The 17974-nt window shown below is 45.5% G+C and overlaps 1 protein-coding gene across 4 annotated transcripts in view; it reads left to right on the plus strand.

Annotated features, from left to right (window-relative positions):
* The window catches only part of RUNX2 (RUNX family transcription factor 2), a 210813-nt gene extending 193458 nt beyond the window's left edge, over nucleotides 1-17355 (plus strand). For 2 of the 4 annotated variants that reach the window (XM_007458305.1, XM_007458304.1), the window contains one exon: nucleotides 16790-17268. In XM_007458305.1, the coding sequence (XP_007458367.1) occupies nucleotides 16790-17268 (479 nt within the window). Of the gene's footprint in view, nucleotides 1-15121; nucleotides 15188-16789 lie in introns of all 4 variants that reach the window. The other 2 variants (XM_007458303.1, XM_007458302.1) reach the window with 2 other exon arrangements.
* Nucleotides 17356-17974: the final 619 nt, after the last annotated feature.

Raw genomic sequence — 17974 nt, forward strand, 5'->3', positions numbered from 1 at the left:
TTGTTTTTTTTGTTTTTTTTTTGTTTTTGTTTTTTGCTGTCCGCGGGCCTCTCACTGCTGTGGCCTCTCCGGTTGCGGAGCATAGGCTCCGGACGCGCAGGCTCAGCGGCCATGGCTCAGGGGCCCAGCCGCTCCGCGGCATGTGGGATCTTCCCGGACCGGGGCACGAACCCGTGTCCCCTGCATCAGCAGGCGGACTCCCAACCACTGCGCCACCGGGGAAGCCCTGTTAGCTTGTTTTAAAGGACAGAGGAGAGCAGTAAAATCAGAGCCTGGGGAGCATATTTCTCGGTGACCTGATCCACTTAAAATTTATTTGATGGATTTATATTGAGTTTTGGAAGCCCGAAGGACCCAAAATAAGGTACGATTCAAAGGGCATCAGCGTCTCCTAGGATGGGACATGTCGAATAATTCCAGGGGCTCTGAAAACCTGATGGATTGGAATTCCGGATAACAGGTGGGACACTTCTTTAGCTGTGGAAGCTCATTCTTAACCCTTCTCTCTGGCTTTGTCATTTAGAATAGAGCAGTCAAGGAAGATTGAAACCAAAAGACTCAGTGTGAGGAGGATGCAAAACCAGATTGAGAAACACCAAATAACAGGCCACTGGGGGGGGAAAGATAGGCACTTTTTCAAAGGAATAAAACTTAAAGACAACAGGCTTGAGAAGGAGGGCTATTTTCTCCCCAGGAGCCAGGTCTGAACCCTGATGGTCAGACTTGCTTCTTCCTCAAACGAGGGGTGGTCTTTGTGTGTGTGTGTGTGTGTGTGTGTGTGTGTGTGTGTGTGTGTGTGTGTGTGTGTGTGTGTGTGTGTGTTTTTGGCGGTACGCGGGCCTCTCACTGCTGTGGCCTCTTCCGTTGCGGAGCGCAGGCTCCGGACGCGCAGGCTCAGCAGCCATGGCTCACGGGCCCAGCCGCTCCGCGGCATGTGGGATCTTCCCGGACCGGGGCACGAACCTGTGTCCCCTGCATCGGCAGGCGGACTCCCAACCACTGCGCCACCAGGGAAGCCCGAGGGGTGGTCTTGATCAGACTCATGGTCCCCTCCAGTTTTAAGGCTTTGGTCCTGTTCTTTTTTTGCTCTAACTTTGCAGTATTATGTTGAAAATCACTACAAAAGTGGGCAAGGAGATAGATAACTAGGCCTTTATTTAGGGACCTTGGAAATAGAAAACTGGCGATGTGGCTGTGTTTCAGACCTGTTTCTGTGTGCAGACCTTCCAAGCTAGTATTTGAAGTGTGAGCTTGAAGCCACAGCTTACGCCCTGGGTCCCTGCAGGTGGCTTCGTGGCTTTGCCCGGCCCTTTGCCGTGTTCCCTGGTGCCTAAATTAAGAGAAAAACTATTTCACCAAAGTGAACCCCACCCAAGGGTCTTCCTGCTAACATTTTAATACAGAGGTAACATTTCAAATGGTAAAAAACAGAACTTCCGCTTGGAAGCTGGAGGAAAAAAATCTTTCTGAAAGTTTGTAAAAATCGAATAAGCAAGTACCACTTGAGATTATGAGGAAGGCAAATTGGAGCCATTCACACTGAGGTAAAACTCTGCAGTTACTGAAAAATGTGGCAAGTGAGGTCTAAGAAATAGGACAAATAGGCAAGTTAGCCTTGAGGGAAACAGGGGACGAGTAAAGAGATTTGTGCAAATACAACCTGCGGGTTGGGACTGTGGATTCCGGTGGCGTCACACTGGGTGCGACAAGGACCATGGCCCAGTGCAGTTTGAGGACGAGGGGCCTCCAGCAGCACGTCAGGCTCAGAGGATGCTGGTCTGAAGGCTGGGTCGGCCAGGAGACGCGGAGATTCGGGCAGGCGCCCCTGAACGTGTGAAGAAAAACTGAAGACACCTCCAGGGAGGAGGAATCGTCCTCGTGGTGGGGAGGCTGGAGCTCTTCTGCTGCTCTAATTCAGCAACTCCCAAGAGGAAACTGAAAAGACCCAGGACGCTCTCGTCATCGATAACAGTGGCTTTTCTGATGGCGGAAGTTACTTAAGGCCTACAGAAGAACACCGTGTTACAACAGATTAGGTGCAGAGGAAAACGGGAAGGATTATACAATAGCAACTAGGTGATAGTAAAATTAAGTGCATAGCAAAACTCAGTGTTAATAATGATAATAATATTTAGATAGTGTTTTAAATATATAGAAAAGACTTTCACAGACATTCTCATTTGACCTCACAGCAGCTCATCGGAGTATAGACGTTATTATAGTCCCTGTTTTGCCAGTAGGAGTTTGGGCTCGGGGACATTCAGAGACTTGACCTCTAGGTCACGTGGGGAGACGGGGGAGGGAAAGACTCAACCCCACATCTCTGGGCTCCAAGTGTGCTTTCCCCACCATGCGTTGTCATAGGGGTCTCCACATCAGAGCCAGATTTTGCTACAAAACCTGTTGGGTGTCATCCTAAGAGGGATTTTTATCACAATGGTCTTTCCAGGCTACCTTTGGGGGACCTAACACCAGTAATCCTTCCTAAGTAGCCAATGTTCATGCTTACAGGTCAGAGAACCCAAAATAAAGTAAAATTCACCAGACTCCTACCAGAAACAACAGTGGAAACAATCCACCTTCTGATTTTTGTAAGCCTGAATTTTATTCTGAGATGAAAAATGTACATATTAATGAAATCTTAAAACCTGAAAGTATATATTTTTATGTGTGGGGCAAGGAAACTTAAGCTACTTAAATTATGCATAACAATATATCCTATCCTGCAAGAGTTGGAAAGGTGGATATAAATATTTATATTAATTTCAGGTAGGTCAGATCAAAACAATTTGCTGGAAAAGTCTAGAACAAAGAAGAAAGAGAAATAGCTCACATCATATCTCTCATTGAATGTGTGAGCCTAAAGCAAATTTTAACCCCCTTTACTGCTAAATTTAATGACGAAAAACTTTCTTGAAAAGCTAATAGTGTTCCCATTCTCTTCTGGCCTCCTTGCAAACTGTTGTTAACAGTTATACTTTTTTTATTTTGTGGAAGAACTTAATTTTCTAGTCGGCATTTTGTATATCGAAATACCTGGTATTTTTCGCACAGTGGATTTATATATTTCATTTTAAAAAAGACTGTAATACTGTTTTTTAATGAATGGGCACCTTTCTTTAGAGGAACAGCACTTCTAATAGAATTTTAAAGGTACTTTTGGAATTCTCAAGGTTTTGTAATATGTAAGCTGAATTCGAATTTTAGAGCTGGAAACCCATAAAGATGATTGAGTCAAGTTCCATCATTGTACTGACAAAGAATGGGGCTCCACCATGATCACCCTTCCCATTAGGGACACTGCTGTGACCAGAACCCTCCCCAACCCCGACTGCTAGCCCAAGGCTCTAGAATCCTATTCTCCTGCTACATATCTAATAGACCACTGACATTATTTTGCTATTGCTGCACATGGCCATTGTGACCTGAAGGAAAAAAAAAAAAGCTATCCCTGAATTATCTCCTTTGCCCCTTTCCTCTTTTCACCCTCGAATTAACTCCTTATGAATAGACCGAGTAGACTCTGCCCCACATCTGTGACAGCACCATCTCTCCTGGCCGGTCATCAGCTGTCTTGGGCCACATCTAGAGCGCACTCAGTGGACAGTATTCCCAGGCTGGGGAAAAATAGGGCTCAGGTTTTGGTCAGGCAGAGAACTTCCACTGTTGGAGGAGCTACTGTTGGACTATTTGTTGTGTTTTTGTGTGTTTCTCTCAAGGATATGGAGGTGACCAGGCCCTTTTTTTTTTTTTTTTGTCATCGAAACAAGTAGCTCCTCTCAGACACCTTAATACATAATTAGGTGTGTCTGTTTACACTTGGGAGACAGCGGTCTTCATGTCCTAAAGAAGTACAAGGAGTCTGGGAGCAGCCACAAACAGATGTTGAAATTGTCCATTTGCGGCGGGGTTATTACTATAGCACCAGGAATAAACATTGAGGATGAAACCCCTCTGCAGGGGTGGGTGTGTGTGTTGAGAGGGCAATGTCATCGAGCAGAGTAGAAAGTGAAAGAAGGTCCTCTTTTTCTTTTTTTTTCGATTTGCCTTAGTATTTGTTTATCTCCTACAACAAGGAAAATTTCACTATTCGGCTTTGGCTGTTTGAAGGCTTTTGCCAAATGCTTTACAATCTGTAGGGTTTGATTTGTGTCAAAAAACCCACTTTGAGAACAAGGTTCTATGTAACTAAGATGTGTTTGTTTTTGTTTAAATCACTCAGAAGAGAAATCATCTCTTGTCCATTGTGAAAAGAGAGGTTTCAATCAAAGGAAAATTCTCCATATTCTAAAATATACAAACAGCTCTTTGAAATGGATGCCAAATCAAACTCTAAAAGGGACGTTTTTCTTGCAGAAGTTTTGAGTTAATTCCGTGTGCAGGGCCTGAGTGGAAAAACTCAGAATGTCAGAGGAACGAGTTACTGCAACACTGTGTTTGGATTCGGAAGTTACATAAGGAGCATTGTCTCAGGACAGTATGAAGACTTGTACATGGTTTTAGGCTGAATCCTAGCAACAAAGAAAAAGAAATTCTTTTCAAAGTGAGTCCGTTTTTCAGTTAAATAAAAGGTTGTAGTTTGGTTTCTGATATTATTGGATATAAACCTTCAATGTGAGAAGGCATGCCGGTCATCACTTAAAAAAAAAAAAATTCAATCGAGATCATCCCCGTTGTTAAAGAAATACCATCTTTCTCCCTGTCAGGACTTCTCTTAGGATGAAAAGTAGTAGACGCTAAAGGGACAAGTTGAGTGGGGGAAAAGGGACAAATTAGGAAACGCAACAATTCCATCCTGGCTCTGCCACTAATTGGCTGCGTCCTTGAGTTGGTGCCTTCTTTCCTTAACTCAGCTTCCACATCAGTTGGGCTTTTTGTGAAGGTAAAACCAGATGTATGTAAAAACAGTGACAACCTAAAAAGCAATGTACACATTTGCAGCATGATTTTTTCATTGAACTATTATTTTTGAGAGTCAGTGTTGACGTGGGACAGGAGAGTTTGCTTGGGACTGAAAAAGCCAGACCAAATTTTTGCTCTTAGTATAAGGGAGCAAACCCAGGGGACAGGTTAGAACGAGAGATGCACCCCAGAACCGGTAGGCAGAGCAGGGCTGTGGGTCTGGGACTGACCTGAGCCCTTTCGGTGCAAGTAAACCACAGGTGTAGTAGGTCAGGAAAAGCCGTTGGCTGCAGATGGACAGGCAGAAATCAAAGGCACAGGCAAAATGCAGTTAGAGACAAGGCTTTAGTTCAAACCTGGCATCACCATCTCTTTCTCCTGTCACACACATTTGAACACTTCCCGAACGTCACTCTGAGAGGAGCTACAGTGCGTTTGAAGATATGTAGGACAGAGTTGTCGTTCTCGAGGAATTTACAGGCTGGTGGAAGTGGTGAGGTGATTGTAGGTCCTCTGCATGTGCACGCCTGCCCAGAAGAGAAATATAAGCGAAGAACGAGGTGCAGAGGAAGGAGGGGTCGCTCTGGGCTAAAGCAAGAACACGAGAAGACTCTTGGAAGCGGAGGGGGATTGTAAGGTAGGTTTTACAGGCTGCTTAGAATTTCAAGGGATTGAGATAGAGTGGAGGTGGGGACACTGAGGGCTGAGGGGAATAACGTAAACCCAGCGCCTGAAGGAGGGAAAATGGAAGGTGGACAGGACAGAACACGGACAGGGGTCCAGTCTGAATGGATCGTAGAGCTCCCAAAGAAGGAGCGTGAGAAACGAACCTGGAAAGGGGAGTTGGGACAGGATTGACTCCAGCAAATGTTTGCTGTGTACCTGATAGATCTAAAAACATACACACAAACCCGAGTAAAACGCGTGACATGAAGTCACAGAACGGGTAGGAAGGCTCGAGGAACCAGCAGGTTGGATGAGACGAGGATTGATAAGCCATCTGGGCAGCAGATACAACACACACACAAGTGGACCTTGGATCTAAGGCTACCTTCCGTCACAACCAGGAAGCCTCTTACACGGTCTCCCTGGGACAGGAACCCCTCCCAGGGCATAGGCAGAGGGAGCCAGTAAGTGGATGCATCTGACTGGAGAGGGAGAGAGGGCACGGGATAAGGACAGGTCCCGGCGGGACGCAGCTTGAGGCTGAAGCCTGTGGCTTTGATCCCAGATTAACATGGGTCATATCAGGCCTGGGAGAGCTGTAGCTTGTGGAGCTGACTTCGAGCCTGAACCAGAGCACTTTGGTCATCTGGTTCACATTCTGGGTCTTGGGACATCGGGTGGTTTGAGACACAGGCGTTAAGGTTCAGGATGGCTTCAGGGCTGTGGGACCACACCAGGGCGCTAAGCCCTTTGAAGGGAATTTTATTTGAGGAAAACGGTGCCCCGAGCTTGTCACATTTTGAGCGATGCTACCTCCAAGGCAGCTGCTGCCTGGAGCCTTCCTGGGTCAGCGCTAGAGTCAGTCACAGGGAGAGTCTGAAATTGCATTGGTGCTGGATTTAGTCTATCTGTTCCTACTTTAAGAAGGGGAGAATCGAGCTGGATCTGAAAACAGTCTGCGCATTTAGGGGGTGGTGGAATGTGGTTGCTATGGTGATTATTTGCTCTCCTAGCCTCCTTTTCCCACTGCAAGAGGCTTTTTTTTTTTTTTTTTTTTTTTTTAACAGAAGAGTTTAGTTGGGCCTGGAGCTGGGTGTGTGGAGTGAATCAGGAGTTTCAGGATTCTAATTCTCAGCTCACGTCTTTCCTAGCTTGGACCCAATTTTTAAATTTTCCTTCATCTCTGGCTCTACTAATTCAAGTAATACCGTATGAAGGAATACCCTTTTGAGATGGAGATGTTTACTATTTGCTGTGTACCTTTGCCCGTTCTCACTTACAAGAGTCTTACCCAATGAGAGAACCTGGGGAATAAATAAAATGGGACTTGCTTACGATCACTCAGAACATCAACGGTAAGGACCATATGAGAATTCTGGGGCTGAGTCGAGCACGGAAAATAGGTGGCAGGAATCAGCCCCTCCCCACCCCCACCCCATTCCACATCCCATCCCCACCTCCATCCCCAGGCCTGTCACTGACAATTGATCAGAACCCTTTCCATCATTGCCCTCCAGGTGGGCATGGCCACCAGTATGTTAGAACTCACATGAAAGTGACACAGAATCCCTGAACCGTGGAGGGGACTGTGGCAGCTGAGCCCCCTAGGTCTGGGACCAGGTCCCAGGCCACCATTTACTGGTCTGTAACCTTGAGGAAATCACTTTGCTTCTTTGGGCTTCAGTTTGTCATCCATAATGTGGGGTCAGTGATAACTGTCTCCCTCCCAGGGCTGGGGTGAGGATTTAATGTGAGTAGACCCACCATAATGTGAGTAGACATCTCCCATGGAGTACAGATCCTCTGCAGGTGGGAACCTTCGAATCTCTTTCCCGGTAGTAAAACCTGTGACACCATGGGATGCTGTGACTACAAAATCACTTGGAGGATTCCTATGCTTGGAGCAAAGACTGGTCTGTTAAGCACCAGCCAGTGCTGGTACCCAGCCCATCCTCAGGGCATTCCTAAACAACGTACCAAGCTTGAAAGACTTTCCCACTGAAGCACCCCAAAGGGCAGAGGGCACTCGGCTCCTTCCCCACTCTGCACCCCACAATCTGCTGACGTAACCCAAAACACCCCCAACTCTTGCCTGGAGAGCATTTTCTTGTCTCCTGTTATACCTTAAAATTAATGTGAATTTTCCTCCATAGTGTATCTGCTTTGGTTTTAATACAAAAATAACGTCTTAACTTACTAATATCAGTTCAATGTCCCTTTTTAAAGTCCCTCCCCCATTTGTTCCCTTCTTGTATTTCATGCCTTCCTATCAGCTGAGCTTGATTGTCTAATATATAACATCTCAACCAGTTCATAAATTTCTGCTTTTAATATAGTCTGAGTTACCATTAGCACAGGCCACAGGAAAATACCAGGCTGTCCCTTCTGCATTCAGGCTTTTGGGAAAGATTTACTTAGGAACAATTTATCATTTAGTTGCAATTTTTAAAATAATCTTAATTGGCCACATATGTTATCGAATAAAAGCCGGTCTTCTAGCCTCTGCCTCTGTCCACGTGGTCCCACCCCACACGTGCGCATGCGCGCTGCATGTTGCCAGGATGTCAGAAAATTATGCCACCCTAGGCAGATACCGTCACAGGAAAGCCTCCCCCTGATTTAAGACAAGATTACTGATATTGAAGCTGTTATTTTTAGGAGGGAAAGGCTGTTGCTTCTAAACCTCTGTCCCTCTTTTTCCTAGTTCCTCCTGTCTTAATTGTGGCTCTATGTTTTGGTAGCCATAAGTCATTAGTGGTTTTTAATTTCTCTGAAACTGAAATAAGGTCTGAAAGGGTGGATTTGTCCCTTTTTCCTCCTTTTCTTCCTTCTTTTTTTTTTCTGGCTAATCGGAGGAACGCAACCACATCTGAAGCCACTTGGCTCATTATGAATTTCATGGAAACTGATTCTCTGAAAGTGTTTCCATATGTGTGTTCCCCATATATCCCATCCTCTCTAAATGGGAGCACAGACGTGTGCATGGGCTGGAAATGGCTTCAGGATGTGACAGAGCAGTCATATGACCACCGCGGCACTGTGGGTGGCCCCTTCTGAAAGACACGGTGTCCTGGGTGCTGGCCTCCTTCCTGTGGCGGATCTGGTTTCAAAGACTGTCCACCCTTCCTAGCCTTTAAAAAGTTCTTAATCAAGGCCTAGCAAGAAGATCTCTCTCGTTTTTCCTCCGTTTCTCTCCCCCCTTCACCCTTTGGTTTCTTCCTTCTCTCTTACCCTCCCTCCCCATGCACACACGAACACACACACACACACACACGCACGCACGCACGCACGCACTGCACATCTATGGCCTCCCTCCTTCTCACCGAGAGGAAATGTATTATTCCAACCATATCCTCAAAATTTGGGTGGGTTTAAGGGATCGTTGAAGTTTCTGAAAATTGCCAGGTTGTGCGTTTTTGGCTTTATTTTTATTTTTATTTTTCCTTTTTCTCTCTCTTTCCTTCAGCATAGCATACTTTCTTAGCCTTGGGATCAGCTGGTCTTTCAGAATTTGTGAGCGTGCAGTGGAAAAGTACAATTCATTACAACACGGAAAATAAATATTTATACTGGATAGTGGAGGCACTTTTCCTCTCTTTTGCAAAACTATGGAGCTTGCTCGTCTGACCTCTCATCATCTTCAAAAACTCGATTTCAGATTCTCATTTTGCTGCTTTCTTCTCCATCAATGGGATCATGACATTACATTTCTCCCACGTGGGGTATATTTTTCCACCTATTATCTAATGAAAGTAAAACTAATTTGGTGATTGATACTTGATCATTTTAGTGTGAGGGGACAAATTCAGGGAAAGTAAGAAAACTGATGTAAAAAAAAAATCTCTTAAAACCTCAGTGTGGAAAATGCAAAGTAATGTTCTGCGTAGAGTCGAAAGTTGATTTTTAGGTAATGTTTACATAGCATTTCTGCTTCTGTCATGTTGCTTGCTTGGGTCTATGCTAGTAACTGATTCGTTTAGTAGATGTTTTGGAAGTACCCGTCTTTTTTCAGTACCATACGTTGAACTAGGTAGGGGTGCTGCTTTTTTGTTTTTTTTTGGCTGCACAGTGTGTGGGGTCTTAGTTCCCCGACCAGGGATCGAACCCGTGGCCCCTACAGTAAAAGTGAGGAGTCTTAACCACTGGACCGCCAGGGAAGCCCCTACTAGGTAGGATCTCAAAGAAGGATGCACGGTTCTTCATTTGCTTTCCCTTTATCTGGAAAATGAAAATGCTTCTCTAAAACCAGTGATGATACTTTAAAAATGCATGGAGTGGTAAAATTTACATCTATAAACGTTCCAGCTGTATAGGGTAAAGAAAAGGTGGTAGGGATTTGTACGCCTGGGAAGTCCTTGTGTAGTGGTGAGCTTTGAAGGCAGTGCTTACGTACCCGGGTCTGGCAGAGAAAAGAGAGGTGGCCGTGAGTCTGGGGATGAGCAAAGCTGTAGTGAGGGGCCTGAGCACATGCCCCGCCACAAAGAGGAAGGTTCATACCGAGCAGTAGTGGGACGTGACCGTGGAAGAGTAGAACAGAGGGCTCCGACTATGCCAACAGCCTCACCCTTATTTTCCGCAACCCCTATGCAGAGCTGCTCAGTCACGCCTGGTGAAGGGTGGCTGTGACCTGTGCTGGGTCGGGATGACACCCTCCAGTTTCAAGGCTCTGCCCCTGTGTGGCCTGCAAAGGTGGAAGATTTCCCCCTCCTGTGTGTGTTTTCATGGAATGCAGATCTCTGGAAGCTCAAGGCCGAAGGTCTACGTTTCCCCACTGGCACGCACTGTCAGGGATGCAGACAGGGAGTAGCACCCTCGGGCCTGAGACAGGAGGACCACGTTTTCATCTCGAGATGTCAAGCAGATCCACGTGTCTCCAGGGTGCCATCTCTTCATCTATAAAGGTCGTCCACAATTCTGGATGATGCTGACATACTGGCTCTATATACTATCTAGAAATTCAGACAGGAAGCAAGCTTTCCAACCCACTCCAAATAAACCACGTGACCTTAGTGGCGGCAGTTGCCTTGGGGTCCAGAGGGAGAGGAGCGTGCTGACTCGCCTTCCCGCAGGCTGTACCTTTCTGGCCTGGCTCTCCTTCTTCCTCTCTGCTCCCCGTGGCTCCCCAGCGTAGACTTACACACAGATACGGGCTCTCAGGATATTGGGAACAGCACGGTGGCAAAACAGAGGAATCCGTTCACTACTGGCAACTGCCATTTGTGGGCCCCTGTCTGAAACGTGAGGTCAACTGATGTAACAATGCTTGGGGAGAGCTTTGAACACCCTTTAAAGAGAGCTTTACGAGGTTTCATAGGTATGGAATCATATCTGAGTTACATTTTAGGTTTGGTGTCAGCATTACTTCATGTTTATTATAATGTCTATTTTCTTGATGCGTCAGAAACGTACCAGCTGTTGTGCAGAGTTCCTGATCCCCCAACTAATTTACTTATTTGTTGATTTATCCATCCATTCGTACATTTATATTTAAAAAAAATTTAAGCTCTTATAATGTAGGCAGTTCTGAGGGATATGAAAGGAAAGCAAATCATCTTTACCATCCAAAGCTTACTTTGTACTTGGAGAGCACAGGCTACGAAACAGCTAATAATTCAGTAAGGTAGTGGCTGAGGGCCCGAAAGAGTGACATGGAAAATAAATGCTATTTCGAACAGGAGTGAAATAGGAAATTATATAGTAGAGCAGTTGGGAAGGTGGCAGCCAAAATGTAGGAGGGAAGAAGATTCTTAGAGGAGAGCGGCCCTGTGGAGATCTCGTGTATTATATGTTCCAATAGAAAGGATGCTGCGAGGGGCTTCATAAAAAGTACCCGGACGTTATTTGAGATTTGGTGTGGCGACAACTCCTACCATTTGAAAGGCCTCGATGAAGCTTTGAAGTCAACGCCTCATTTGCCGAGAAGTATGATGGCTTTTCATTCTGTATATTTTTGCCCTTGCATTAAAAAAGGGCAGAGGACTCTGCATTTGCCCATCTGTGTTCCACCTGGATTCAAGGCCCCTTGTCCTTTGCTCCGCCCCGACCTGCCCTCCTTGGCTGGGGTGTGTAAATTCCACTGCTGAGAGGGGGTGATACATGGGTACGATGTTTCCTAGCTGACAGCCCCGAATGGCAAGTACCCCCCAGTCTGCTATTCTTTTCAAACTCCTATTTCCATTCTTTTGAGAGCTCTCCTGGCCCATTTTCAACCAACCATAATGTCTTGAGGGTCCACCGAATAAGAAAATGCATGTGAAAGTACTTGGTAAAGGCCTAGAAACATCAAGTATCATTGTTATTAAGCCCCAAAGGGGAAGATGAACAGGGGTTAGACTATCACTGCCCTCCGCAGCTCACTCTAGTTAAGAGTCAAGCATGACCCAAGGTAACTCTCCTTAGCTGTCGGGGTGTGGAAGGCGCTGACTGGAGGCTTGCAGGCTGCAGGAATAAAGGATCAGAGCTTCTCTTTTTATTCTCCCTTATCTTGGTTTCACTCCTTTCCCCTACACTTTCCACTTGCCTGGGAGGCCCAAGAGACCTGGTTGGGTAAAGGGAGGCCATTTCGTTTTTCCCCATAGACTTTGGCGGAGAGGAGCAAGAAATTTTTATTTATTTATTTATTTGTTTGCGGTACGCGGGCCTCTCACCGTTGTGGCCTCTCCCGTTGCGGGGCAACAGGCTCCGGACGCGCAGCCTCAGCGGCCATGGCTCACGGGCCCAGCCGCTCCGGACGCGCAGCCTCAGCGGCCATGGCTCACGGGCCCAGCTGCTCCGCGGCATGTGGGATCTTCGCGGACCTGGGCACGAACCTGTGTCCCTTGCATCGGCAGGCGGACTCCCAACCACTGCGCCACCAGGGGAGCCCAGAAATTTTTACTTTTAACATTGATTTTATTTTTATTTGAGCTTCACGGGCATTTTATTAATATATTCTTCCCCAGGTACACTAGGTTGTGAAAAAAGTGCTGCGGCTGCCGTTTCAATGAGCAAGGTTCTTGCAGCTCTATTTATGATAACTACATAAATCTGCAGCTGTCTGACTGGCTAAGGGTGCAGCGAGCAGTTGTGGAATGAAATGCATCTGTAGGGAACCAGCAGGTCCTAAGGGAATCAAGCCCCTGACCTTGGTCTCATTCACATTATGCCACAAACAACTGAATTAGTTGCTCACTGTTGAGCAGATTAGATCAACAAGTCCCGAAAGAGTTTTTAAATAGTGTCCCAAGAACAGGAGCTCTCACTGGGCAACACATGGGCACCAGAAGAACCTACTTAAATATTTCTAGGCAAGTTTATTTCGGCAGATAGGCTCGTAAGACAGCAAATATATATCTGTGGTTGTGTCCACCGAATTCCTTAAGGGTGACTAAGACTGCAGAGTGGTTAGAGGTCGAAGAGGTCTTGTCTAGCTGTGGTTCTGCCTCTCTGGAGCTTTGTGATTTTTGTAGAGCACATGGCTCCCTTCTCCGCTTAGCTTCCCTATTTGTCAGCAGGTTAGATTAGGATCATCTAAACAGTAAACGAGGGGTTTGGATTTTTGTTCCCCAGAGTACCCCAGACTAGCAGAGGAGGATAAATGGGTACCTTAGGGAATCTGGGGGCATAGTTTAAAGCTTCACAAGTGCAAAATTTTGTTGAAGTCATTTTTGGTTTGTCTGAAAATTCACCCAAGTGTTGCATTCTACTCCATATCATGTCCATGTTTACTGTACAGCACACCATTGTAGCCATGCTGGGTAAAACAAGCCTATCAGGAAGATGCACCATGTTTATCTTGGGCTTCAAGTAACTCCTGGCAGTGCTGGCTTTATTTAATCGGTAGGTTGTAATCTGGAGTTTTAAACTGGCTCTAAGGCTACAAGGCAGATCACTGGGGCCGTTACTGAGCTCTGGCTTTACATTTCTAAAATTAGATTGGGGTAAGAGTACTTTTAGAACTCTCCAGGCTTTCATCCTGATCCTTTTTGTAAGTAGATACTATATTTTCTTTAGTTGATATAATATCCAGGTCTATAGATAGTTTGTAGCTGTACGTAATGTGGCTGGTGACATGGGTATGAATAGTCTAGGACACAAGGTCGAAATAACCTGAGAAGATGGTCTGAAAGAAAAACGGAGTTCTTGTACAGAACGGAGATTAGAAGTACAGGTACAACCCATTCAATGAAAGAAAATTTAATTATATCCTTTGCTTCTGTAATAATTATTATAAGTAATCGAAGGTTAGGAAGGGGTTTAAGTTCTTTCTTTTTAGGTTTAGAATTCCTTCCATCTCCCCATCACTGATTATTATATAAGAGATCTCACATGATACTGCAGCAAGTTGTTAAAATTTCTTCCTACAGAACACATTGCAGTGTAACACGAAATGACTAGGTTCTAGAAAATTTTATTTTTTTGTAACATAAAAATTACCGTATTATCCCTTTAAAGTCCTCATGAGCTCTCTTTGCCCAGAAGGAGTTAATCCTCAAGACATGACAGTCTCAGATGACTGGAAGTCATCGGTCAAAGTTCTGTAAAGCCAGCGGAAGTGTGTTGCATTGTTTTCTATAAACCGCAGCCAGAGCTCATTACTTGAAAAATGAATGGCAATTTGCATTAGCTGGTATTTAGAAGCCAAAAAGGTAGAGTGATCCTGGCATGTGATGGATAATAAAAACATCAGACAAATGTATCAGGTAAAGTCGAGGAGTTGGGAGTGGGAGGTGGAGAGAGAAATTCAAAACCACACTGGAGTTTACTGGCAGGGTCCCACATAAAGGGTTTAAATGAGGCTTCTGCATCAAAATCAGGGAAACCACCTGGAATTTTGATGACGACGACAGTATATTTTAAGTATATAAATACCCACGAGAAGCATTTTTTACATTGATGAGCCTACCTGTGTGAGCTCTGTGCTCCCGTGGGGGGCAAACGCTGATGTTTTAAGGGTGACATCTTTCCATTTGAAATTGCACATTATTCTGGTTTCTCTCACGAGCTGAGCGTTGAACTTAAAGCGTACAGAAGTGGCCTGCCTATACCCATTAACTCTGCCAACTCAAGTTCACCCAGGTGCCCTGCAGTGAAAATCAGGCTGGCCGAGAACATCTGTGGTCTCCATGCAGGGGCCTGTATCGTGTCAGGCACTACAGAAGCACAGGGCAGGGAGCTGGCAGATCTCATCTGGCCCCATTGGAGATTCTGTCCTAATCACTTCTTGTACCTTTCCGCACCTGAGCTTGTCAGAATTTCATATTTGGGTGGGGTTAGGGAGAGGCCAGTGGAGGATGGAAGAATTTATAAAAAGCAGAGAGTAACTGCCCGGACTGTGCTAGTTTTGGTTTGTCATCTTGAAAGTGTTTGCTTCTGGTATTAGAAGCTGCTCACCAGCTTGTTTACTCTCTGCTTATGGGCCTGTGGATTCTGGGAAGGTACTGTGAGGGGTGGGACCTTCTCTGCCTCCCCTTCCCCACCCCCAAGGCAGTTGCTTTTCCTCCCGTCTTGGGATTCACGGTGATAGAACGTTAGAGCCGGAAGGGAACTTAGAGCTCATCCCCTCATTTTACAGATGATGACACTGCCACCTCTGACTTCTGCCTCTGGCCTTCCACTCTCAGTAAGAAGAGCCAGGCAGGTGAGACTTTTCACAATTGCTGGGCTGGGCTGGGTGGGGCTGTCTGATTGGGACTGTCCGATGAGTGAGAAACACCTTGTTAACGATATATTGCTTTGAAATAGACACTTCTTGCTATCCGTGCACATCAAGGCACTTGCCCCGAGCATTTTGTAAAGAACACAGGCAGTGTGCATTTTAACAAAAACGAACAACTCTCGATCAGCACCTTGAAAGAAAAATATTGGGATGATTCGTTTAATAAATATTGTAGTATCCAAGAACGTGGCTAAAAAAAATGGAAGCTGAACAAGGACCTGCTCACTAAGACCTTCAAGAATTACTGAGTGCTTTCTCCCTTACAGATAAAAGCGGTAGGAAAAGCAAACGTATGAGATCCAAAGGATTGGAAGATTTTAGGTGTGAACAAAATCTTAAGAACACTGGTATTATAAAACAGCTTGTCACAGTTCTGTCAGTGGTAGAAATTCATAACCCCGTCTTCAAAGGTCACAACTATAAGTTTTTGGCATTTCCGAAAACTAATTTCCACGTGAAGTCGTTTCTAACTGTGGTTTCGTAAGTTAAGTGCCAGAAATACCTATTAAGGAGGCACCCTGTTAGCTTTTAGAAGTTAAAGGACTTTACATTTTAGAGGAAAACTGTCTTTGCTTCAGGTTCCCATTTCAAACTGGCCTGAAGCTAATTCTGTAGGATGTGGTACAGGGGTCCGGAGGGTGGATGGCGAGGTACCCTCCTCCTTTATCTCCTCTACCAGCGAGCCTTTCCCCAAAGCTGCTGTTGGCACGTGGCCTTAATCAGGTCTTACCTCTCCCATCAAGACTTGAAATGCGGTGATTCCTAGGTACCAAGGCTTCCCCCCACCCCCTTTCAAAACCTGCTAGTTTATGAGCCTTGGGAGAATTTCTAAGGGTCAGACACTCCCTATATACGCCCCCCCCCAGATAAGTAAGATAGTTCCAGAAAACATTGAAATCTAGTTTGACTTTTTTTTGAAATCTGTTACCAAGATGAGGAATAAAACAGGATTTCACATTAGTTTAAGAGTTGAAGTGATAGGCCCATGCTAGGGTATCTTTTTGACGTTCCTTCATTGACAAGGGGCCCTGCTAAGAGCACCAATAACAAAACGGATCACTTTGGAATTTCTTTATATTGGGTTGAGAAAAAGAAACGTGTCCGACTTAGTAAAAAGGTCACTTTCGAATATCTGAGGTACAACAAGGAACAAAAAGAGAGGGGAAAAAAATCAATGAGGATTCAGTCTTAAAGTCTGGTGAGTGAATCTGTCTGATCAGAGTGTTGGGTTGGTTTACACACATGACCTAGCACACATTTGGGCTTTTAAAGCCCTTTGGGATTCTCTGGGGGTGAAGAACTTGAGGCTCAATGCTGCTAAGACTGTAAAGTGAAAAACAGACAAACAGAAAAACCCCAGAAGTCTGTGTAGTGGCCGGTGCATTTGAAAGTCTGTTTGTGGCTTGCTGTTCCTTTGGGGGAAAGCTAAAGTTTTCTTTCTTTTCTTGTAAAAAAATAAATTCTTTTGTGATTTTAACTGCTATTTACAGATGTTTCCCCCCCATCTTCTGTTGTAATTTTTAGGTGCTTCAGAACTGGGCCCTTTTTCAGACCCCAGGCAGTTCTCAAGCATTTCATCCCTCACTGAGAGCCGGTTCTCCAACCCACGAATGCACTATCCAGCCACCTTTACTTATACCCCGCCAGTCACCTCAGGCATGTCCCTCGGTATGTCCGCCACCACTCACTACCACACCTACCTGCCACCACCCTACCCCGGCTCCTCCCAAAGCCAGAGCGGACCCTTCCAGACCAGCAGCACTCCATATCTCTACTATGGCACCTCGTCAGGATCCTATCAGTTCCCCATGGTGCCCGGGGGAGACCGGTCTCCTTCCAGAATGCTACCGCCGTGCACCACCACCTCGAACGGCAGCACGCTCTTAAACCCAAACCTGCCTAACCAGAACGATGGCGTTGACGCCGACGGAAGCCACAGCAGTTCCCCCACCGTTTTGAATTCTAGTGGCAGAATGGATGAATCTGTTTGGCGACCCTATTGAAACTTCCTCAGCAGTGGCCCAGCGGTCTCTGGGAGCCACATCCCAAATGTATCAACATATACATATATAGAGAGTGCATATATATGTATATCAACTAGCCTATCTACAAAGTGCCTATTTTTTAGAAGTTTTTTTTTTTTTTTTTTTTTTTTTTTTTTGGTCTTGCCATTCACTCACTCTGTCATGATCTTGCAACCCTCAGAGGGTAGCTCTTGAGAAGCAAGAGGCCCAAGAGAGACAGTCCTAATCAGATTTCAGATCATTCTCTATTTAAACATGTACCTTTGCGAGCAAACAAAGGAAAAAAGGTACTTTTGTTGCTGTTGTCATTTGGTGTGTTATCCTCAGTAACCTGTTCAGATGCCAGTTCAGAGAGGTGGACTCCAAGTTCAGGAGGAAAAGCAAAGACGCTTGTCCCCTGTGCTTTGAAACCACACACCCTCACGGGGCCGCTGTGTGTGGACCAGTGCCCTCGGCAGACCCGCTTACACAGCCGGTCCAGGTGCCCACGAAGGGAAAAGGGGCAGAAAGAATGCTTCCGTTCCCTTGCCATCCATTCAGAGTAACTGTTCCAAACTTCGGCTTTCACACTTTCTGCAAGTGCTCATTTGAACTGTTTGGTTCAGTTGTTTTTATTTTAAGTTTTTCCTACTTTAAGAAAGTGACTTCAAAAAGTACCGATCAGGATAGATTATTTTATTTTACC

This window comes from Lipotes vexillifer, unplaced genomic scaffold (genome assembly GCF_000442215.2).
Source record: "Lipotes vexillifer unplaced genomic scaffold, Lipotes_vexillifer_v1.1 scaffold4, whole genome shotgun sequence".
Lineage (NCBI taxonomy): Eukaryota > Metazoa > Chordata > Mammalia > Artiodactyla > Lipotidae > Lipotes > Lipotes vexillifer.